The sequence below is a fragment of the Manis pentadactyla genome, chromosome 10, assembly GCF_030020395.1.
Source record: "Manis pentadactyla isolate mManPen7 chromosome 10, mManPen7.hap1, whole genome shotgun sequence".
Taxonomy (NCBI): Eukaryota; Metazoa; Chordata; class Mammalia; order Pholidota; family Manidae; genus Manis; species Manis pentadactyla.
Genome location: NC_080028.1, coordinates 14,986,500 through 15,011,301, shown reverse-complemented (window position 1 = coordinate 15,011,301; position 24,802 = coordinate 14,986,500). Strand labels below are relative to the sequence as shown.

The 24,802-nt window shown below is 43.9% G+C and overlaps 2 protein-coding genes and 1 long non-coding RNA gene across 10 annotated transcripts in view; 2 read left to right on the top strand and 1 right to left on the bottom strand.

Annotated features, from left to right (window-relative positions):
* Nucleotides 1-6,858, top strand: part of RFX4 (regulatory factor X4) — a 142,451-nt gene extending 135,593 nt beyond the window's left edge. Inside the window, exon 18 of one of the 2 annotated variants that reach the window (XM_036891502.2) lies at nucleotides 5,126-6,858. In XM_036891502.2, coding sequence (XP_036747397.2) covers nucleotides 5,126-5,398 — 273 coding nt within the window. In that variant the 3' untranslated portion in view covers nucleotides 5,399-6,858. The remainder of the gene's footprint in view (nucleotides 1-5,125) is intronic. The other variant, XM_036891501.2, reaches the window with a different exon arrangement.
* Nucleotides 6,859-7,144: 286 nt separating this feature from the next.
* Nucleotides 7,145-9,038, bottom strand: LOC130685076 (uncharacterized). Its single transcript, XR_008999510.1, has 3 exons — nucleotides 8,939-9,038; nucleotides 8,409-8,481; nucleotides 7,145-8,155 (listed from the first exon to the last, which is right to left on the bottom strand). It is a non-coding gene; the product is annotated as an uncharacterized LOC130685076 (long non-coding RNA).
* Nucleotides 9,039-16,729: 7,691 nt separating this feature from the next.
* Nucleotides 16,730-24,802, top strand: part of RIC8B (RIC8 guanine nucleotide exchange factor B) — a 94,659-nt gene continuing 86,586 nt past the window's right edge. For 4 of the 7 annotated variants that reach the window (XR_008991919.1, XR_008991917.1, XR_008991918.1 and 1 more), the window contains exon 1: nucleotides 16,731-17,243. Coding sequence is in view for 3 of the 7 variants with exons in the window: in XM_057486439.1 (XP_057342422.1) it covers nucleotides 17,160-17,243 (84 nt within the window). In the remaining 4 variants the exon portion in view is untranslated. Of the gene's footprint in view, nucleotides 17,244-24,802 lie in introns of all 7 variants that reach the window. The other 3 variants (XM_057486440.1, XM_057486438.1, XM_057486439.1) reach the window with 2 other exon arrangements.

The following is a 24,802-nucleotide window of genomic DNA, read 5'->3' as shown; positions in this document are numbered from 1 at the left end:
AGGTAAATTCAGAGGTTAGTCCAAGAATTCTCTGAAGTCTCAAGTTACCAAAGAGAAGAGTTATGCACCCAAGACACTTTCTTTCCCTTCCTGGCACTTCAGTTTAAGGTTGAGCAAATAGGGGAAAATCCGCTGCAGGGCTAATCAGTTTCAGCTTCCCAGAGCAGAGGGCCAGCTATTCAATTCAATCAATCTGAATTGAAGAAAACCGTAATTATAGAATATGGCTAAAGAATGTAATTGGTCATCAGTACAAGAGTCACCAAAATTCATTTCTCCAAATAAATGCCTGCCAGGTTTGTCTGAAGGATGGATACAGCACATCTGGGAATGCAGTAATCTCATGCATCCCAGCGTTTATACGCTTAAAATAATTTGAAGTCATTTGGTTTTTGAAAGAGGATGTGTGTGCCCTTGTTCATACTATTTACTTGCACAACACATGCTTTCTTCATGGTGATACAAAGGTAAACCTCCAGCACTGCTTGAGTTCTCATAATTTCTGAAACTGTGGGTCCAGATGGGTGAGGTTTCACAGTGTAAGGTTTGAATTATTTCAGAGAAACACCTTTTTGAAACTCTGCTGCACTTGTTCACATCAAAGTAAGTGAACAAGGGTGGTGGCAGCTGCCCCTACCCAGGTCCCTATTCTCCTGCCTGCCCGAAAAGAGAAAACAAACCAGACTAAAAACATGGCCACAGAATATTTCTGAGGCTCATCCAATACACATTTGTGGAACGTCTACCCTGTCAGCAGGTTTGCACTCAAAAGCCATTTGATCAACCAGAAGCTATGTGGCTAGAAATACACTTAGAGTGGACGAGAAGGCTGTTCTTTATTGCTCCTCAGTGTGGCCCAGGCCAGCCTTGCCAGCCAGTCCCAAGCTCTCAGAGAATCCCCAGCAGCCCAGCCCAGGGCAGGGGTCCTTGATCCAGACGCCCAGTGACTGCTACAGAATTTTCCCAGGCTGCTGCTCTTTATGATAGCATCCTGGGCCGACAGGAATACGAGTCAGTCAGCCAGACTGGAGTAAGATCTCTGACTGAAGAGCCAGGTTTCTGGGTTCAAATCCCAGCCCTGCGTCTGATGATCTCAATTGCCTCATCTGAAAAATGGGGATAGTTATAGTACCTAGTTCTTAGGGTTGTTATTAACAAAGGTTAGAACAGGTCCTGGCTCACAGGTAACACTGTTTGTGTATATTGCCATTATTATCCTTTGTAACACCACAGTTATTGTATCTTGTGTGAAGAATTAATATGTGTCTCCTTCACAATCCTAGCTCTGTGATGGCAGGGACCAAATCCTTTTTTCCTGATCATTGTACTCCCAGGACCCAGAACAGACTGGGCCCTTAGCAGGCCCTCAGTGAATACTTGTCAGTGAAATGAATGAATAGATGATAGATTCTTACTCTGGTGCTTATTTGTTGTGTGACTTTATGCAGATCATTTCCCCCCTCTTGACCCCAATTTATAAAATGAGAGGTAGGACAAGATAGTCACTGTGGCTCTTCCTGTCATTCCTGGACCACGATCCTTTGATTGAGGTAGGACAAGATAGTCACTGTGGCTCTTCCTATCATTCCTGGACCACGATCCTTTGATTGGAAGAAGAATATTAATAATAGCTAACAGGTTTTCAAATCTTACTGCTTGGAGTTCTAAGTGTTTCCCATGTACTAACTCAATGCTGAGCTCAAAAGCAGATGTGGATGGTCTGGCAGGTATCTGGGGAGCCACGTCCTCTTCCAGAAGAGGCTAAAAAGAAGCTTGCCTGGGGCAGGCCCACTGGCAGCAGGTCGGTGTGGGGAGCACCGCCTCTCATAGGAAAACAGTTTGTGCTCCTGATTGGGCCACCTCTCACCCCTTGCTCAAGTAGTAGCCCACTTGTCAGGGTCTGGGATAAAGGGCTCATTCTTCCTCTCCATGTGCAGGAAAGTCAGCCCACGGTGTGAGGAGTCATTTCTCAAAATAGACTTGCTAACATGGTTCCACAGAGGCCCAAAGTCAATCGCAGCAGAGGTGGATTTGCACCGCGGCCACTTGATGGAACCTTTGACTCCTTATCCACACACACACACACACACACGTGTCCCACAAGCCCGCCTCACACACCTCTCTAAGGGTGAGAACTGATGACTCATCTCCATTTTAACATCAGTAGCAACAGCATGTGATTTGACCCAGAAAAGGGTAACTTCCTGTTATGGTCCCTCAACAAAGAGCGCCTTTATTCTGGGCCGAGCTCTCTGGACCCCAGGGTTGTGCCCAGCATGCTCAAGGACCCTGCACGAAACCGGATATGAAGTGTGAGAGGTGAGGCAGGGGCCACGGGCCGGCCCTGGTGCTCCCGCCGGGCTGAATAGAGGCTCCATTGGCGCTGATCGCCAGGCCAAGGCAGCCGGCACTTCAGCCTCTCCTCTGTCAATGGTCTCTTCACCACGGGGAAAGCGAGTCACTGACTCATTTGCAATTAGCTGACCTAACAGGACAGAATTTTCCATGCTGGATTCTGTGGTAACAGAATTTTATTGTCACATTGGAGATATTTTGAGCCAGTCTCATTTCCAGGCAATTACTCTTTTGAGTCTGTGACAACCTCTGGGCACAGCTGCAGCTAGGGTCCTTGATTAGGCACACAAGCCACACTGTTGGGTTCTGCACGAAGGAGGCTCCAAGTCCACACTGTGACATTTTACCTACACAGGCCATGTAGAACCAGCAAGGCCTGGTCCTGATTACAAGGCCCTGTGGTCCGTAGGGGAAGAGGGAGCTCAAAGGAAGATTGACAGATTAAAGTTTAATGGGCTGCATTCCAAAAAAGGAGCGCCCTGCCCTCCTGTGTAATTCCACTGTGGTAGGTCATGCCTTGTCCTCCAGTGAGATTGACGTGGACCAAAGCAGCACCCCAGGACTGAGTTTTTATGCCAGCCCTTCCGCTAGCCTGTGCCATGACTTTGGGGGCACATTTCACCTGGTTTTCTCCTCTGTACGACACGGGGTGGGACTATGTGGATCCGTAGGGTTCTTCCAAGTGCTTATTCTCATCCCAGTGCTTATTCTCCTCATAGTTACTTAGCACCTACTAGGTGCCAGATATCATTCCAGATGTTGGGAATATGGTGGTGAACATGACAGAGCCCTACCTGGCACTTAGGGATATATAAACCGGTGGGAAGATCCTGACCTGAGAGGCGGAGGGTGGGGCATTTAGCCTGAGATGGGATGTCCAGAAAGTCTCTGAGGAAGTAACATCTGAGCTGAAGCAAGCACACGAAGGGCTTGGGGTTAGGGGTGGTAAAGGAGGGTTCGAGGCCCAGGGAACAGGCAGGACAAAATCCTGAGAGATGGGAACCAGCGCGGCATCCCTTAGGGCCAGAGAAGAGGCCTTTGTGTGAGGGAGCACACTGTGAGGTGAGGTGACACGCATCCAGGGAGCTCCCTTGAGAGAGTATCAGGAAAACAACATCAAAGACTGTTTTGTAATAATATGTAATACTACCTGTTTAATACCTGGGTTCTTGTTTTTCCAAGCAGGTTCCAGTCTTACTATGAGACCCTATCTCCTTGGGATTTAGACTGGGTCCTGGCCTAGAATCGCACTTGCCCAGGCCTGAGGGTCCGCTATGGCTGCCATACAATCAGCATCCTGTAGGTTCCCAGAACGGGTACCTGGGTATACTTAAGCCTGTCTGATCCATCTCAGGGATATGAGAGCCATAATCTCCTCGGCAGCAGCCCTTGGGGCCTCTGCCTTGTATCCCTAGGCACTGCCTACGCCCGTCTCCCCCTTTCCTACCTGTTCGTTAGACTGTGAAGGGGCCGCACTCTACTGTGTAGGGCACGCTGCCCTTTCTAGGACAGACCTCACTACGAGAAGCAGAGCCCTCTTCCTTCATCTAGAATAGCTGGTTCTCTTTGCAAGTTCTGGGCCTAACAGCCTTCCCTGCTTCCCTGGGCACCCACTCAAAGCGGCAGAGGGGCTCCCCTTGGCCCCCTTGGATACCAAGAGCAACCATTATTGTCATGACCTCTCCTCCCGGCTGTCTAGGCTTCAGCCTGTCTGTCTCCCCCGCAGGAGGCAGCCTCCCACCTAATCCCTCGGGGCTCCACTCTCCAACTGTCAGGGAAGACAGATGGGGAGCAGAAGAATTCATACATTCACACACACCCCCTCTCCAGCCCTCGCTGCCCTTGCCATCCATGTCGCCTGGCTCCCGTCCTTTCCCTGAGCACGGCCAGGAGATCTTTGTGCAGAGTGGCCTGCGAACGAGGAGCCCCACCTCCCTCCCCTTCAATTGTACCAAAAGGGGTTTATCTGCATAGCTGTCTTGGAAACAGAAAAGAATGTAAAAGAAGCAGCACTTCACTTTTTCCTAATTCTTTCTGGAACTGCTTCCCCTTCCTGTAGCTACTAACACCTGTTTTGGCCCGCACAAAAGCATCTCCCCCCACCTCTCAATTTACTCAGCTCCCTCCCCCACATTCACACCAAGCCCAATAATTTACCATTTCCTATTTGTGTGTCTTACAGGACTTCAGTGAATGTGAAGCAGAAAGATGTTCTCTAAATGATAGACATTAATAATAACCTTTGACACTGTTGACTGGCTCCCTCTTTAAAAGCCTGCTTTTAGGCTGCAGTTCATGATTGGGTTCAACTATAAAATGCTATTTTTAATAATGTCACTGTGTTTTATTTAACAGTATTGTTCTCTTGGGTTGATAGAGTGAGACCTATCACATCTCCATAACTACTGATAAAACAACCATCCACCCATGCATCCTCATCTATTTGGCCTATGCTGTTACACCCACACACTGACACACTCACACGCTTCTGTAGTCCCAGTGGGGCTATTCCTTCTCATGGATTTGACTTCCTAAGACATTCCAGATTAAGAGCACAAAGTCAGTAGTACTGTAGCACTGACTTTGCACTTCTGTTGGTTACCTCCTAGACCAACGTTCAGTCTTTCAGAAGTTCATTGATTCTGTCCCATCAACTTTAACAGCATCTTCAGAAATTTAACTTAAAACAAACTGCGAACATGACTGATCTTGTGTATATGCAACTCCAAGCTAACTTTAACTTTATGGAATTTTCTTTCCCCTCAACAAGTATCCTTTCAATAACCCCACTACCCGGATGGAACCCTGTCTGATGAGCAGTACTCCAAGACTGCATCCTACCCCAGTCACCCCCCGATGGCCAGAGATGCCCACAGCCAACACGTGCTACACAAGCCCATCTGTGCACTCCACGAGATACGGAAACGCCAGTGACATGTACACACCCCTGACGACGCGCAGGAATTCCGAGTACGAGCACATGCAACACTTTCCTGGCTTTGCTTACATCAACGGAGAGGCCTCCACAGGATGGGCTAAATGACTGTTATTGTAGGAATCCATATTTAATATTAATAATTATTAATAATAATAATAACCCCCCAAACCACCCCCCAGAAGACTTTATCTCTATACATCATAGCTCATGGACTATTCCTAGGCGTCTGCTTTCCTAATGAATGTGAGGCTGGGATTCAGCGTCGGGAGAATAAACTTCTGTTCAAAAACAGGACTCACTAAGTCACTGAGATTGGGTTCCTGTAGCCAAGACAGACTTTACTGTTTCTATAGAGCACTATTTCGGGTAGGCCAACCTGTGCCTTTTCCCTCTGTTCCATGACTTTGCTTTGTGTTGACAAACACCCCGGTAAGCTACTTATTTTCCTGTTGACAAAAGCTCTTTAGTCTTGAAGGATGGATACTGGAGACGGAGTTGGGTTTGTGTTCTTGGATGGGCACATACTTTGCCAAGAGCACTCACCTTGCCATCAGTCTGCCACCTTGCTGTACAACGAACAGCCCTCAGGTATGTTTCATGGGTCCCTTCTTCCTACTGGTGTCGTCATCACTGCTCCCTGGAGCACCAGGGCTAAATGGAGGTGTCTGGAAACTCTAGACTCCCCGTTGCCCTCACATCTGTCACAGTACTTGGATTGTCTTTGAATGTAAGCACTGCCTAGAGGGAAGGAAGAGGCCTGTTCTGTATGCCTTAAGTTGGTTGGGGTTTGTAGGGGACTGGTTCTTCTACAGACAAGTATTTGTCCTAAGTTTGCACAATGGCTAGAGTCAGCAAAAGGCAGGAAAGGGGTTTTTAAAGTTCTGTGAGGCTGTGGATTTATGGCACTGAATATCACACTCAGCTCAGTTGCATTAACTCTGAAACTGAATGGACCAAACATTAACTTACCAAGCACCAAGTGTGAAACGGCTTTCATGGTTCCTTCATAAGACTATAATACTTTCCGACACTTTGATAGAAAAAAAAAAAAATTCAAAGCTGTGCCTTTGAGCCTATACTATACTGTGTATGTGTGGAAATAAAAATGTATTGTACTTCTGGAAAATTTTTTCGTAGGCATTTTTCTGTCAGGTTTGTAGCAATTTGTGAGGTTTGTTAGAGATTAACATAGGTTTTCTTTCTGTATTATAAAATGCACCAAGCAATTATGGTGGGCCTATTACCCTATGGGTAAGAAATAAGTGGAAGTGTGACATCAGATGTTTAGCAACTGTTCTGTAAATAAAATCTTTGATCACACAGTTCAGTGTGATAATCATGTCTACAGCTAAAATGGAAATAGTTTTATCTGTACAGTTGTGCAAGATATGGTTTCACACTCAAATAAATAAAAAGTATTGAAATGACCTGCTTTCTTCATTCTCATTTTGCATTTGCTGTGACCTCTGTATGTATGTGTGTGATATAATTGACAGTCTGAATACTTAGGGTATAAACAGGCAAAACAAACGAAGTGGTCTTGTATGGTTGTGCTTATCCAGTTCCCCCATTCTCTTGTCATAAAACAATCCTTAAAATTCAGATAAGTCACACATCCAGTCCCTGAATAATGATTTAGCATCTATGGCCTGACTGGGGTTTGTAGGGGCCAGTTCAATATACAAGGATTTGTCTTAACTTTGCACTGTGGCTAGTGTCAGCAAAGGGCATGAGCCTTTCAGCTCTTATGGGCAATGTTATTCTTCAACGCCAGCATCATTAAGAGGTCCCCTGGTACTTAGTTCATTATGTTTCAGTGATCATTGGGTGTAAAGATATTTCAACTGCAGTGCTTCAAATACTAATAAACTTCTGGAAAAGTACAGTAACATTACTGAACTTAGTATCAACAAATTCTTCTCCAGCACTGCATTTTGAATTCTAGGACTGAGAAATGAGGATATAAAGGCAAAATGATTGCTTTGTCCAACATTAAAAGTGTAGGATCTATGACACAAATTCAAAGCCACAAATATCCAGAAATGGCAGCAGTGACTATCTTAACTAAAAAGCATAAGAATTTGACAACTCAATTTGCATTTTGGAAGATTTATTTTTAAAGCCAAGCTCTTCCTTGCTATTGCATAACCTATTTAAACCTAAAAATGAATTTCAGATTTAAATTACGTATTTTACATATCACCCCTTAAAAATATTTAGCTATGTTATCCTACAAAAAGAAAGTTGATGTTGGATTTCACTCTCTGGAGGTGAATTAGTTTGATCTCTCGGCCACAACCCATTTGTTGACATTATACGAGAAAAACAGGAGAGTAAAGGAATGAAATTTCAGATTTAGCCGCTGTATAAAATAAACCTGAGGATAACGACCTGCTGCTCTTTTACAATTCATAGGTAGTGCTCCACAAACAAAATGGTATAGTAAGTCTGTTTGACTAAGCACAAAAGTTTGAGCAATCGTCAGGTCCTCTAGCCAGGTGCAGCAACTCATAGTAAAAAACACCCACATGCAGGTAACCACCACAGGCTCATTAAATGCAGATCTTCAGGCAGAAACAGTCACAACCAACAAGGGCCTGAATCCCAGAGATTAGAGTGGTCACTCTGAGAACTTTGCAGGGGAGTGAATGTGTGCCTCCTGCTCTCCGCATGGCCAGGAACCAGGAGCCGTCAGCACTGCAGGAAGAAGGCAGCTTTTGACGCCGGTAAGCAGTCACGGGGCGCTCTCTCCACAGCACGGGGTGCTCTCTCCACAGCACGAGGCACCCATCTCTTGGGAGCTGAGCGTACTGCCTATGTTCCCAATTGTTCTAAAACTTCAACCTCAGACCCAAGTAGGATCTGATTAGGAAAAGACAACAGCTGCTGTGAGCTCCCGACTCAAATGCACCTTCCCTCCCTCTGATGGTTCCTAGCCAGTCACCAGAATGGGAATGGGCAAGGTTGGCAGTTGGGAGTGGGGCCAGTCACTTGTCAGAGGAAGAACAGAGGAGTCTTGGCAATAAAGGGATACCCCTCTTTAGGACTCTTTCTGAAAAGCACTCTGTCAGCTTGAAAGTGGCTGAAGTCATGAACAGCAGCCAGGACGGCTCACCCACGTTGCAGGCCTGTGGCGTCCTAGGCATCCATCCTGCTGTGTCTTGTCGGGCCTCTGGTATACCCCAGGTCTGGAAAGAAAGGGAATCTGTGGCCCCTCAGAGACTGCAACCCAGTCACAGACCAATAAAAAAGGTTAAGCCCAACTGAAATGGGGAGAGGGGCTAAAATTGTGGAAAAACTGAAAGGGAGTCTTGGCTTCACCACCACGTGGTCTTGGAGGGGGTCACCCCCCCAACTCTGGACCTCAAGTGGGATGGTGTATGACTATGACATCCCAAATTGTAGTCCGTGTACTGATGGACCAGAGCTGGCAGTTCTGGGTTAGGAGGGTGGACAGCTTAGGGAAAACAAAGAACAGACTGGCAGCTGGGCAGTGATTCAGAGAAGCAGCCGCAGGAGAGCAGGCGACGGCTCCACCAGCTGGTGCTCAGAAACAGCCCGAGGCTCATGCCCATGAACTCAGCCCTTACACCTGCACCACCAGTGCCAAGCTTGTGCCAGCCCCTTCCTCGGGGCCAACCCCACCCGCTCTGATACTTCGGGTAGTCGTCTGCTCTTTTCCACTCTCGCCACTTTTGTCCTTAATATTTGCTTTAAAGTGACATCAGTCAAAATGTCCAAAGTGAATCTGAGGAAAGAGTAAAAATGGGTTATTAGTCTCAACTTCTTGGACCTCTTAAAGGTAGAATGGCACGATTTTTTGACAAGTTAAATCCTGGGAAGGGGATAGTATAAATACTCTCTATCACTGGGGAAAGGACATGGGGAGGGTTGCTGTAGGTATCGGAGGCATTAGCGTTCAGACTCAGTCGGGAGCCTGAAGTATGCGAATTAGCATCAGTGGAAGCTTAAAAGACAAAGATGGATATACTTACTGGCTTCAAAGTAAGGTAGACCTGAGATGAAACCTCTGTTCCACCAAAGATGTTGTACAGGGGACATTCCGACTCTACATAGGATTGGACTTGGCTTCCCAGTTAGAGTTACCCTGTCAACTTTAAAAAAAAAATACTGATATGGGTCCCACCCACAGTAAGTGACTGGCCTGGAATGTGTGCCCCTGGCATTGGTAGTTTTTTAAGCCCCCAGCGATGCTCACAGGGAGCTGAGGCTGGAGACACAGCCCCTCCTTTTGCCTTGAAGTTCTGAGACCCAGGGACTGCTGTTCCCTGAAAATGCACCCCAGGTTTCTTTTGTACAGGGTTTCAGTCTGTCCAGAGTGGATTAGAGTGGCCCTTCCCAATAATTGATGCCATTTACAGTTTCCCCGCGGCCGACCATCCTCTCCCTGACTGCACTGCTGTGTTGCCCTTCAGCCTGGCCCACCTCCCTGCCACTTTGCTTCCTGCCCTCCTAACCTGGGCCTCCTCTGCTTCAGCTCCTTGGCAGCCTCCCAAGCTAAGCCAGCTTGGACGCGGCCCCTGTGGCTTCCTCTTCTCCCAAGGAGGTCAGAACCTTTTGTGCTTCACCAGCCTCCTCCCTGAAGGTCTCCCACATCCTCCTCCGGCACCGCACCCCCCCATGCCTTCTCACCCCCATATTTTGCTGCTGCTGGTGTAGGTGGGACGGAAGATGTGGGCCCCAAAAGTTGAGAAAAGAGCTGTTGCTAGGAAAGGAGTGTGGGTGAAGAGAGGTGGTGGGCGGGAGAAATAGGGCTCCCCAGTTTTATTCCTTCCTTTGTCATCATAAATGCCTCAAGAGCTAAAACCAGTTATTTAAGACCTATTATGAAAAACAGTGAGGTCTGACCGTGACAGCAGAGGTGAGAGAATCAGCATCAAGAACAGCTGCGGTGCTGATAGTTGGTATTTATGAGTCTCCTGCTAGAAGGGAAAAGCCGCAGAGAGAAGTTTAGAAGAGAGCATTCTCCAGGAACTGCCAAGCTGTGCCCCCAGCGGGGGTGGTACCCAAAATGTCCCTGCTACACCTCTCAGATATGATTAACTGCAAGAACTGAAATGCAGTCACCACAGAAGGACGATCTTTAAGTGAGGAGCCGGCAACGTGCTTTCCTCCCTTTACACAGTGATAATGTGGCACCTTTCTGAAATGCGTCTGACTTAATTTACAGAGGTTCCCGCTTCTCAGGGTCCGCTCTATGCCAGGCACATCAGATGCATCATCTCTGCTTCACAACCTCCTTGCAATGGCAGCGGCATCGTCACTTCTGTTTACAGAAGAAACGGAGGTGCTGAGCAGTTCAGTGCCCTGCCCAGAGTCACCCACGGGAAGTGGCAGAGCTGGGATTTGAACACAGAAGAGCGCTGCTCCAGGGCCGGTGCTCTCTCTACCGTAGCACACTCCCTTCTTCCTCCTCCCTGCTTTCATTTCCACCCCACCCTGCCCCCATGCCTCTCACCCAAGAGGCTTGGCAGTGTTTAAACTACCCCTGGCCGTGGTACCACAACCTACTGGGGTTGATGAGCATTTCAGAATTTCTGGGGAATTTTTGTGTGCTTGAAATGAAGGCAGTTTCTAAGCTGGGCACCAGATCTTTTCCCCTCACCCGGGGTGGCATTCCACTCACTGTAAGTTAACAGTCAACTAGCTTTCCCTCTGTCATTTCCCAGGGTATGGACACACCAATACATTATCAGGGACCAAGATTTGGTCATTGTTTACAGAAACAGGAACAAAAGGAAATCAATAATAATATAAAAAAATATCAGGTCACAGGAGGATTTTTATTACCAGGTTGAAAAAAAGCTCTGCAGGGGAGGTACAGCGAGCCAAGTATTCACAAGAATGAAGTCATTGGAGGGGGAAGTGGGGTGGGGGTGGGGGGGACTGGCTACCTCTTGCTGTTCAGGTCACTACCCTTTGACAGCAGTGGCCTCTGACCTCAACAACCCTACAATTCTGTTTTGACTGACCCTGAAACGCATGAAATTCAGACGGAGGCACTGCCCAAAAGTTGAGATAAAGCTGACTAATATGGGAAAAGCTCCCGGTATGCGCCCCCAGCTGAAAGCGGCTGGCAGTTCTTTGGCGGTAGCTGCAATTTATTCTGTCCTCCTCCTTTCAGGGAAATGCTAATCCTCCATAGGCAGCACCAGGGGAAGACTAAAGTGTGTTGATGATGAATGACAATAATCCTTTGTCCACTGCCACCTCCTCCTAGGGTTGAATTTAAGAGTTTAATCAAATGTTGGTAAGTAAATTAATACTTCACTGTAGAAAGAGTTAAAAAAAAAAAAAAAGAAGGAAGTGGTGGGAAGGAGTGTTATGAGACTGTATTTCCTCTAATATGACTCTGAAAACCTTGATTGCAAAGACACCGATGTGGTGTGTGTATTGTTTTAGACTCCCTGTCACAAGCACGCATATACGACAGCCACTGTCCCCCAAAAAACATCTTATGTTAAAGCATGTCCGTGTTAAAGACGCTAACTTTGAGTTTTAAAGCCCAAAGCAGGGTGTTGTCATTACTTTTCTGTTGTTAAAAACGCCACCGGCAACCTCAAAACGCTTGCATTTGTGCATCAAGATGAATAACATGACCTTTGTCCCTCGAATCTTCCCAACATCATCGTGAGGGAGGTTGCATTTTTCATTCCAGTTCAGCCACCACTTGAGTGGCTACTCCATGCCCGGTGGGTCGCTGCGCTGGCCACTTCGACAGCCGTCTCTTTTAACCCTTATAACATCCTGCCAAGTAGGTAGCATCGTGTTCATCACAGCTGAGAACCTCAATGCTCAACAAAGGCGACTGACTTATCTCTGAACATCCCGAGACAGAGTTAAAGTTCAAATTGGAGCCTTTTGGTTGTCAAGTTCTCCTGTTAGATACAAAAAACTGGTTCCCAGAAGGGTTTTAAGGAATCTGACAAATGATCGTCTTCTGAATTTCACGCAGTGAGTCAGGACTAAAAACCAGGTTTTCCGATTCCCAGTCCAGCTGCTTTTGCCGCATTACATACAACATTGCCACCCAGAGCGCTGGGTTTTCCCGGGAGGTGTTTGGATGGGATTCCAAGCCAGTAAGATGCAAATAGGTCTGACCCACATTCCGGCTCTTGGATAAACAAAAACTCCTAAAGGGGCAAAGCCCGTTTTGTGTGCTTAATTTGAGAGTCCCAGTGTGGCTAGCCAATCAATACTAAACTATAGGTACATGGGCCAAGGACTGACAGCGCGGGCTTAATTTTAGCAATTAAAATACTGAGAATATTACTGAGGAACCTAATAAAGGTGCTGAAAGGCTGGATCACTAATGATACATTTTTAAGAGTTTTTAAAAAAAAGTTTTGAAGTCATCTAGTCCAACTCTAGTTTTATAAGTGAAATCCTGAGAAATTAAAATTGTATGTTCACAGATCTGACACGAACCCTCTCCTGCCTCCCGGTTCTATCTGTGTCATATGGCATTTTAAGATACTGTTGTCAGGAATGCAACATGTTGTAAGCTGAAGTTGGATTGGCTGGTTATACAGTCATCATCAATTATGAAATGTCTTCAGATTTAACTTTTCCTTATCTCACTGACCAGCTGACCTCTAAGAATTCTCTGTTGTTGGCTATCAAGTTTCAACCAAGTTAGTATCATTTCTCAATAGTTGGCTGGTTCATTCTTGTGTTCCGAACTTTTCTCATGGTTTTACCCCTATCTGCTAGCCCTCTAAACTCTCCCCACTATTCTCTTTTTATAGTTCACCTTCTCTAAGAGCCTTCTCTTTGAGTACTCATCAATGTTTACCTTGCTTTGTTTTGCACAGTACTTCCCTTCAATTCTTTCCTTCCTATCAGTAGAAAAGATTCGTTTATTGTCTGGATGTTTCTTGTATTCCCCAAAGGACAGGTTTAATTGTTTCTGATTGCTTTTATTTTTTATGGTGCCTAAGCCTAGGTTGTGCCCAATAAGCACCAAATGTTTGTTAAAGGAGCAAACTATGTTAATTAACCTTGCTACCAAAGAGAGACTTCATTTTGGGAAGAAAATGAAATTAAAATAACTCTCATCTTGCTAGGTTATTCTGATTTCTCAAAGACTAGTCACATGTACATAAGTTTGGTAGTTCATCAAAAACTCACTCAATGGTTGATACCCTATCAAAATATTGGTCCAATGGTTCTCAACACTGGCTTCTCATTTGAACCAACTGGGAAGCTTTTAAAACTACTGATACTCAGGACTCACCACAGATCAACTGGATCAGAATCCCTACAGGCATGCCCAAGCAGTGATTTTCCTATATCATACTGGTATTTAATTTGCACATATTGATTTGTACCTCACTCTTATTAATAGACTTTTCTAAAGAATGAGCATGTTCAAATATGTTTTTGCTGTTGTCCTTAGAATCACAAAATTTTAGAAGAGAGAGAGAACTCAGACATCTGGATTAATCCATTGATAGCTGAAGACACTGGTTTAAGAGAGATTGAAAGAGTAGCCTCATACAGTACCTGATGACTGTTGTGTGATAGGTCATATGTTGAATTAGTAGGATTCTCTGAACTCAAATTCTGGAGCTGTAGTGACTAGACCAAGCTGTTTAGTTTTTAAATGTCTGTTTTCTTCTAAAGAAAATGTGTAAAAAATTATTACATGTGGAAAACTTGGATTTTAAAGGCTGTTAGCATGAGCTACTCTACTCCTTTGAAACCTTCAATTTAGTACATTGTGACGAGTCCATTGTAATGGCAGAGGAAATGCCACTGTCGGGATATATCAAAGTCCAAAATGAATGATGAGTATCTATTTGCAGGCTTTTTCACTGGCCCTGACCTGTAAGTCCATAATATTTTATGCTATCAGAGCCCAGAACACTTCTAGCCCTTAACTACGCTACTTCTAAGCAGACTTATTGCTTCTGAGCAAGCTATTCAACACCCTGAACTTCCCTTTTCTCTATGAAAAGGAAGATAGTGCCTGTCCTACTGACCTTGCATTTTTCAGCTATTATAAGAATCAGATGATCTATGTGGAGATATTTTGAGAATGAAGTACTATCCATGTATATAATTAATTATTACTATCTTTCAGAGCAATGACTTACAAATACATACTGTTGCTTTGATTATCCAGGCCCTAAATCCTAATTTCTTGGTATTATGCCACACAAGAATCGACAGGAACTGGAGTTAGTTTTGGACTAAAGGCTCTAGTCACTGAAAGTATCACATAACTAAATACTCAGGGAGGTAAAGTGACGTAGTGGCCCAGGATTTAGCTGGTCCAGGCTCTAGTCCCAGAGTCTGCTTTCAATTATTGACTTTGGACAAGTCACTTAATTTTTCTGGGACCAGAGTCTCGTCAGTGGTCAAAGGATGACTTGAATTTTAGAGTCAAAGATCCTTTTGATTTATAAAATCAGAATATTAGTGCTTAAGTAAAATTGCTGAAGTGCAATTTCCCAAGCCATTAGTTCATGTGGTTGCACGTTTTCAAATCTCTTTTTAGAAGTACAGGGTTGGAGCCTAAAAACATAAGCCTATTTTTGGTAGATAGACATTTCAAACACATGTGTAAGACCCTCTTTAAAAGAACCATCTCTACTCAGATACTTTGTTAATAACCTGGAGCCCTTGCTCCAAAAATAAATTACCCCAATATCAGGTAATACAGTACTGTACACAGAGTAAGGACCCAAATACTATTACGCTACAACTCTCGGTTTAAGTCTTAGTTCATGTTGCTTAACTCATCTGAGCCTGTTTTCTTACCTATAAATGGGAACAATACCTTCCTTAATGATCCATTGAGATAGTATATATTAAAATGTTTTACAAACTGTTAAAAACGATTCCAAGATATTAATATTACCTAAGGATTGTAGCATACTATATACCATGACCTTTCTACTAAGTGCTTTTTCAAGAGATAGATTGAGATCTTTCTGACTTAGTTTGTTATGGACAAAGCATCTATCCCAAAGCTTGGCTCAACAAATATGCTCAATAAATGCCTGATGCATGAAAAGCATAATCCACAGGAAGACCAAAAACTCCATGAGCTCAGATTCCTTATTTGTTTTTATCTCCAGATTCCCAGAGCCTGGCACACTATCTGACACATAGAAGAAAATTAGTAATTATTAGGTGAATAAATTTTTGTCCTCTCCAGCTCCTCTTCAGCACAGCTCAAGAGATAGAGGCAGGCAGGGGAGGCAACAAAGATTATTTCTGGTAAAGGTTGTTTGGAATGGAAAGTTGGAAATTACCTGGAGAATTCATCCACTGTCTAACAGATGGCTCTAGCAAAAAGAGCATAGGCTCTGAGTTCAAACTCAGTTTTCAAATTCTGCAACCTTGGTATTTGTTAACCTCCCTAGGACTCAGTTTCCTCCTCTTAAAATGAGAACAGTACCTTCCTTGGTTAAACACTAGAATGGAAACTCCATAAGGGCAGGGTCTTTATTTGGGGCCCACTGTTTCTACACTGAACAGTACTTTACTGAACAGTGCCTGGCATAGCGTAGGTTCTCAAATATTTGTTGGCTGATTTGTGAGAAGTTGGCTGAGATAATGCAGGTAAAGTATGTAACAGATTGCATGCATGTAGTAAACACAAAATGCAAACCTTTGTCGTCATCACCATCACAAGTATTGCTGGTATATCAGTTATCATTACAGCTGGCAATTGTAAAGCAGCCCCTTTCGGGAAAAACCCGAGTTCGAAACAAATATCGAATTCCCCGTTTACTGGCCACGTGACGTAGGACAAATTAGTTAACCTATTGGGGTTCCTTTGGTTCCACTAAACTCTTAACTGTCATGACAAAACTAGAGGCCATATGACAACTATCTAACATTGAGCCTGGAGCCCCAGCAGCATGTGATACCAACAGCGATTATCATTAAGGCAAAAAAAACCCCTCTGAATCCTCTTTTATCCAGGCAACTGCCTTCAATTTCCCACGTTACTGCAGCTGAATATATAGCATGACCGCAAACAAGGGAGGAAGGAAAGAAATGCAAAGACCGAAACCGCTAAACAAGAAAAGGGAATTAAACCGGTGCTTGACAGTGCCCACCATGGGGTACCAGTTCCCCTGACTGACAGTTGGACGGTCAACTAGTCCAACCAGTCAAGGCTAGAGCTGGATAAGGTCGCCCCGTTAAGGAACAAATCTGAGGCACGCTTAGACCGTCCCCCTAACGGTCTCCTGGCCGCTGGCCTCAGGCGGCCGCCGGGGTCCCGTTTCCGGCGTTCACAGGACCACAGTTCCCAGCATGCCTTTGGCAGGAAGTCTTCCCAGTGGATGACTACTAGTTCCGGCATGCTATTCGGCACTCCAGTAAATTAGATGGAAGCGTGGAATGACCCCGTTGTACGCAGGGAATTGTAGTCAGCTCAGCCGCTGGCTCTAAGAGGGGCGGGGAAGAGCCGGGTGGCTCTCGTCAGCTGAGGAGAATGATTCATAGAGGCGGATCAGGAGAGAAGAACAGCTCTGTGAAAGCCCACTTAAAAGACTGTAGTTTCCTCCCAGGGAGGGAGAGGCAAGGAGCAAGCAGGGCCTCAAGGCTAACCCCGCTTCAGGCCGCTCGCCAGGCCTCGAGTATTGGGCCTTGCGGGGGTGGCCCCAAGGCGCTGGTTGCTGGGGGACCGGTGACGTAGCGGGGTGAAAGTTGAGAGGCGGTGACGTCGGGCCTGCCCGGGCGGAGGCTGGCGGGTTGGGAGGAGGGAGGGAAGGAGGGAAGGAAGGAAGCTGGGAAGGAGCGAGCGAGCGGGGGCGCGAGGCGTTTACCTGGAGTCAGCCGCTTGTGCGCGCGGAGCGGCCCCTGCTCCCCCGCACCTGCGGCCATGGATGAGGAGCGCGCCCTCTATATCGTCCGGGCCGGCGAGGCGGGGGCTATCGAGCGGGTCCTGAGGGATTACAGCGATAAGGTAAAGAGCTCTGGCCCCGAGCGTGTGGTATGGCACCCCCGGGCCGCCCTCCGGGCTTGCACATCGCATCCCTCCCAACCCCCCTCATTCGGGGGATGCGCATTGCTCTCCCTGCGAAGACGTTTCCGGCTTGGGCATGCGTGTTTGTGCCCCCAACCTTTCCCATCCGTGCATCTGCATCCCCCTGCCCCCACTCGGGCGCCCACTCCTCTGATTTCGGTCCAGCAGCCTGTCCTAAAGTCCTCCTCCCAAGCTTGTAAGTCACACCCCCAGAATCTGTAGATGTGCGTCTGTGCCCCTGTGCCCCACTCTGGGTTGCATAAATGCATGCGAGGCTTCCTCACCTGTACAGCCCAAGACTACGTGTTTCTGTCCATGAACATAGCCCTTGACATGCATAAAACATAGGAGCCACGATGGCAGTTCTTTATATACCTATAGCACTGAACAAGGTTTCAAGGCATGATGTCTCATATATGGCCTAACTTGATTCTCAAAGTGTTTACGGGATAGTTAGATGGTATCATCCTCCCCATTTTATAGATGAGAAAGCCGAGGTGTTAAGAACTGAAGTCACGCCAAGGTCATGGACATATTATGTTGTAAGTGAAGGAAGACTCTAAATACCTATTGTATCCTTTATCTCATTTAATCTGGATAGCAATCTTGTGAGGTTTTATCTGCGTTTTGCAATTGAGATTCTAGGTCGGTTAAGTAATTTACCCAAGGTCATACTTGTGAGCTGGGATTCCAACCTAGGTCTTCAAACCATTCATTGTTCTTTTCACAACCCTGCGGTAAAAGGGTATCTTGTTATAAATCCCAGGCACCTCTTTGGATGTCTCTCCAAGAACCGTTAGCTCTGTGTAACTTTTCCTTCCAGGAATTTTACATGCTCACTTCAGAAGCAGGGTACCGCACCTTTTTTCTTCCAGTTAGAAGACTGCTTTTATAGGAATGAATGACCACTCTCTTCTGTGAAAACACACCCAACACCAAGTCACAACCTTGATATCTTTCTTCCTTTCCTTTGCTCCCATTCATAATTTACCCTTCCGTGTTTGCTATGTGCCCACCACTACACTTTCATAGACTGTAATATTGAGCTGCCAGTATGCCATTTCTGCCCTAGGTCAAAAATATCCAAAACTAAGATGCCATCATTCCCATTTAATCTTCCCAATAATCCTGTGAGGGAAGTGGTGGTATTCCCCATTACACAAACGATAAGATTTAGGATAATGTTGCCCCAAGTTCACACAGTCATTGATAGTTGGGCTGAGATTTGGATCTAGGTTGTCTGCTCTTTTTAAAGTACTTTGCTGCTTGCTTTGGGAGGATGCATAGATTCAGTTCTATTCATATCTTCACTCCTTCACTTCTTGCTATGCTTTACTGTTGTGTTTCTGCCTAATTTAGAAGAAATGCATTTAATGCATAGGTGTACATATTGTGGGGATTACAGTCATTTAACTTGATTTATAACTGCTTTCTAAAGAAAGATTTGAGGCATCTACAAACATTTGCAAAAGGAAAAAATACAACAGAAAACTTGGCCATTATGTTGAATCAGTTTGATTAGGCTTTAGCCTAATCTGACTAAATGTCAGATATCCAGCAATAAATAGGAACTTTCTTCTCTAGGAAAGGGAGGAGGAAAAACCCCCAACTGGACCTTATTACCTCTTTCAATACTTCTCCTTCCCTTCATGGCTAAACTAATTAGAACTCAAGATTTGCTTCCTCCGATCTCTCTCTTCCTCTCCTTGATCTCCCTTTAGGTTGATTTCCACTTCCACTCCTGGCCAAGTGCTGTCAGAGCTTAAGTTCTGGACATCTCCAACTCTCCTTTCACTTTGGAAATGTCTTTAAAGTTGTAATAACCGATGCGTATTATTTAAATTGGTATTCTTGAAGTATTTGTTGGGCCAAGCCTAAGAATGCTCTGACTTGATGCAAACTGCATCATCCAGCTCCTTCAGAAAAGAGCCCCCAGGTTTAATGCTGATTATAGTATGGCCAGAGTGTAAATAACGTAACTGAGTTTCATATTGGCAGTGGGGCTTTGCCCCTTGAGGTGAGAGACTTTGTAGGCAGATAGGGAAAGTGTGACAGCGGCGGTTCAGTAGTAAGAATGGGGAGGTGGAATTAAATTGCCCAGCTCTATTGAAATGGAGGCTGAAACGCTGAAAAAGCAACTGAACACCGTGTGTTTCATTTCCTTTATCTGGAAAAATAGATTTGAGACAATAAGTTTAGAATAAAAGGTTTATGGAGCATTGAGAAATCTAACCAAGAAGGGAAATAAATGATGTAGAGAGAATGATTGGTTCATTGTTTGTGGCAAGAGATTCTTTATGCTACCTTATTTCTCTAATATAGCCAGACTTCGAAAGGAGACAGTCAAGTAGAGTGGAAAGAAGGTAGAATTTGGAGTCATAAACCTTGGCTCTTATCTGCCATTTATTAGTTTCACAACTATGGATAGGTTATTTTAAGCCTAAGTCTCAGTTTTCTTATCTGTAAAATAGGGATAATACCACCTAAGTTATTCTTAGGCTTGTATTAACTGAAGTGTAAACACTCAGTATACAGTGAAGTATACATGAGTAAACAACAAGTATGCAGACCTGAGCACAGTGCACCTAGAAGGCGTTCTCTCAGTGAGTTAGAGTTCTGATGATCCACGTACTCAAGAGGTGCTGTGGCCAGATCACAGGCTCCAGAGCCAGACTGCCTGGGCCTTGATCCTCACTTACCAGCCATGTGGCCTAGGACAGATCACTTAATTTTGCTGTGCTCAGCTTACGCATCTGTCTGAAGGGATAATAACAGTAGGTTCATCATAGGTTTGTTATCAGGATTAAATGAGTTACATGTGTAAAACAGTGCCTGGCCCTGAGGAAGAATCCATAACTATTAGTTTTGAACAGAAAAAAAGCAGGAATTAAACGTGTAGCACTGAGTTGACATGGCCCAGTAACAATTGGGGAGATATGCCCTTCTTTCTTTTTCCTTAGCCCTTGCACTTTCTGATGGGTAGCAAAATGCCTTGTACCAAGTTTACAGCAACAGTTAGCTGTTTGGCTGCAGGTAACATCTAATTTTTACTGTGTTACAGAAACACTAATTCCCAAGCCTTCTTGCTTCATTCATTGACCCTTGTTGTCTTGGAGAGGGAAGATCTATCTATCCCAGAAAAAAGGAAACTTGTCTGTTTCTCAAGGGCATAATACAAATTTACTCAGCATAGGAAAATACTTTTTTTTATAAAAAAGAAAAGAATGGTGGTGGTTATTCACTCCTCTCAATACAGCTATTAACATTTATTGGGTGCCTGCTGTGTACTGTGTATTATCCTAAGCACTTTCACATTTGTCACATATAATCCCTTAATATGAACATGTAAGTTTATATTAAAACCTATGAAGGAAATGGAAGTATTCTTTCTTTTTGGGGGCGGTAGGAAATCGAGGTTCAGTGAAGTGACTACCTGCAGGCTCAAGGGGATATAGCTAGTCTTCACATTCCATATCCAGGGCTCTTTTTGCAAGGCCGTAACGTCTGCCTCTCGTGTGTTTCCTCTGCCTATTCTGTTTTTCTGCACATAGAAGAGAAAAGTTTTTCAGGACAAGTACACTACTGTGGCTACTGTCGGACCCTAATCACCTCCATTCCAGTAATAGAATGAGCTATTAATTACGGGAAGTATGTATTGTTGTAGTGTAAGCTGTCTAAGCTCCTTCTTCTCCTTCAGGGTCTGCTCTGATAACAGATTTAGTAGAAAAATTCGTTGTCATCACTATGAGTATCAATAACTTAACAGTGATCAAGGGCCCCGAGTTGCACAGTAGTATCTTAGTTCCTGAATCACAGGATATTTAGACTTAGAGGAACCCCAAATATAATTGGGTCCAACTCTCTCAGTCAAGTGAAGAAACTGAGGTCAAGTATGATGATAACCAGAGAGATGGCTTGGTGACCATAGAGGCCACCTGGGCACATGATTACCCCATAGAAAACTCCAGCAGGATTCCATTTTGGAAGTATGGCAAATTTATGGCCAGATGAGAGGTTAAAGTTATTTAAGATACAGGCAGGTACGTCTCCAAGGGTAGTCCTCATCGGAGAGGAAAACCACACTGACAGCAGTGAAGCCTTCATTTATGTGCTAGAAGAACCTGATTGATAAGAACCTAATCATCACAGTTACATAAATACAGTGCCACATTCAAATAGAGTATATATGTCCTGGACCATGTAAGAGGACTTCATGCTTCAATTTTGAGTTGAGTTCTTACTCTCAGTTCATTCCACAGATTTTTGCAGAGGAGCTTGTTTAGTGGGATGTTCCTGTTACACCTTGTTCTTATTTCTAGATTGGATTATATAATCTTAGCTACTGGCATTTCTCAAAGTAACCTCTATTTGTGTTGTCTAAAACAGAAAACACACACACACTCTCACCCCACCCCATTAGGTTAGTTACCTTGTATTGGTACTGTTTGAGTGTATCTTTGGAAACCCATGTAGTAACTCCTAGTTCTTGAATACTTCAGTATTTGGCCAGATTCCATATCCTAGGCCGTGCAATAATAACAGTAGTGGCCACTTATTGAACACCTGCTATGTGTAAGGTGCTGTACGTAAAAATAAGGAAACTTTGACAAGTAGTGATCGTGAGTAACTTGACTAGGGTCACACTTTCAGTAAGCAGACTCCAGACCAGCGCCTTGTGACTCCCAAGGCTGAGCTCTCAGAGCCTGTTCATGGGGGAGTCCTCACAAGTCCGCTGTGTCACGGAGCTGTTCTAGCTTACTTGCTATCTAAATTGAACAGTGGTTTTACTCTTTATTTTACATTTGACTTTTTGCTCCTATTTGTCAGGAAATTACCTATAAATAAGGTGAGGTAGTTGCCTGTTGGTTAGAGTTCTAGAAAGGCATTTATAAGCCAGAAGTGTTGGTTCCCCTCCCGCTCCCTTTCAGCCTTAGCAAGGGTAAAGAATAAGAGTTAGAGGTACTAAATAGGTCAGATCTGATCTAATTTGGGTAAAAAAAGTCCACCTTAACATCTTTGGATCCAAGCAGTCTTGGAGGGCTAAACTTCTGAATAGATTGGCACATTCAAAATTCAATTTGTAGTACCTCACGTACTAGTGTATTTTCTAATTCAATTAAGCCCTCCTGATAGGGCTTTTGAAAGCTTTTTTTCTTTTTTATTTTTTTTAACTGTGGTTTTATGACAGGATCAACCTTGCATTTAAAAACAACAGAAAAATTAGTCCTTGGTACTGAATTATCACCTTGAAGATTAATTCTATGTAGTAACTATTTAAAAGATACTTTTGTAACTTAATGAGGGTCTTCCCAAAAGATTTCTTTTACTTTTCCCTTATAAATGCCAAAAAAAAGTTTTGGAGAACCATTATATTGTCAAGTACATTTATTCCTGATAATTTATGGAACTAATATTTCACATATAGTGGCAAAAAATAAGTTTTCTTGATTTCTTAGTGCAATTATTTATTTTTATTCATATTGGACCTTTACTAAGCTTCAGTTTACAACCTTAGCCTGATGTCTGCTGCTGCTTTATCTTTTTTTTTTTAATTTTTTTTTTATTAAGGTATCATTGATAGACACTCCTCTGTCCTGAGGTCTGCTCTTTTCTCCAAGTGAATGCAGTCTGGCGCAACCTTCTCTCCTGTTGCTCTTTTAGGATTAGTTGTGTGAACTGTATTTTCATATTACATGTGGTTTTGGGAGGAGTTGTCTGTCTCACCTCTCACACCGCCATCTTTGCTCTCTCCTCACGTTTTGTCTTTTATCTAATATTAGTTTTTACTAAACCTCAGGTCTATAAATTCCAAAGATATAGCCTTCAGATTTATAGCTTGCTCCTTCTTCCTTTTTTTCTTTCCTTCCTTGTTCATTCATTCATTCATCTTTTATTTTTAAAATTCCCATTCTAATATAAAAAATAATTGTACCAGCAATGAGTTTTACCAAAGAAATCATCAGAAATTCTACCACTTCTGAACAGTTGCTTTTCTTTTTTCATTTTAACATTCAAGCCTTTGTTTGAATGCATTCATATATTTGTGTAGATCCTGTCATCGTAGACATATAATTTGACGGTCTACTGTGTTTCCACTTGATACCATCATAAGTGATTTTCTCTTGTTACAGAGCTCGTAGCTATCTTCTACATTGCCACGTTCCGCTCTGTCAGGTGGATGCACAGTAGCTTATTTCATCGTCTTCTGTTGTCGAATATTCAGGTTGTCTTTTTCTTCCATGATATTAGATAGCACTGGAGTGAATATGCTTACATACGTAATTTTTCTTACCTTCTGGATGATTTCATAGGATAAATTTCTAGGAGTAGAAGTCCTGGGTCAAAGGTTATAAATATTTTTATGTTTTCTAATATGTGTTACCAAATCACTTCCCCTTTTAAAGTTTGTGTCAACTTACATTGCTGCTACAGTACTGCACCTGGATTGTTGAGGCCCATTTCTCAGAGGCTTTATGTCCTCAGTCTTGCTCTCCTTTGATCTGGCCTGTAAGTCAGTGCCCAAAATATTCTTCCAGAATGCTCTATTGTTCACACCTCCCTCAGAGTAGTCCCCTGGTTGCCTGTCACCTATTTGCCACCTCAGGTAGAAATTTTAAAATCCAAACCCTTACCACCCGCTGCCATCCATTTTAATTGTTTTGTAAACCAGATGTGAGGCAGGCTCTCTCAGGGTTTCCTCAGATGACCCTTTTCACTGACCTCTAAGGCTTTCCTCTGACCATTTCTTACATTTAGATGTGCTTCTCTGTCAGCATTTCTCCATCTCATTTAATTTCAAAATTGCTGCTTCTACAAAGCTGGCAGTGCAGAACCACCTGTAATGATGTTATCTTTAGTACGTACTTAGTGTACTTATCTCCTGGTGGGTTGCCAGTCCATGTTTGTCAGTGTGGCCAATGAGAGAAATTCAAGGGAAAGGCTGAGAGATGTACAGTGAAGGTTTTTTTTAAAGGAAAGCTTAAGATTCATAAGAGCACTCCGTTCTCCTGAATAAAACTTGAGAGGAAAATGAGGAATTCTGTGCTCTATTTTTTGGGTGTCATCACTCTTCCTGTGACAGTGGGCATGTCAACTTACTCCGTCCTTTATTTCTGCTACAGAGTGGAAAATACGTTGTTGCCAACCATTTCAGAAGAATCATGACACACTCTTTCCTCAGTGTCATTGGCATCATTATCATTATGACACTAATATTTACTGAGTCTTTTAAATGTGCCAGGCACTGAGATGGTGTATTATATGCCTTAGCTCTTTTAACCCGTATAGTGGCTCTTTGAATTAGGTACCCCCTCTTTTCACATGAGAAATCGAGTTATAGAGAGTTTCTACTTCCTCAACTAGAAAGCAGTGGAGCCATGATTTAAACCCTCATACTTACAGAATTACTTTTCTGAAATACCAAGCTATCAAATCTCTAACCTATTGATAATTCTTTGATAATTTCTTATTGCATGTGAGAAAGAAAGTAAAACTCCTCA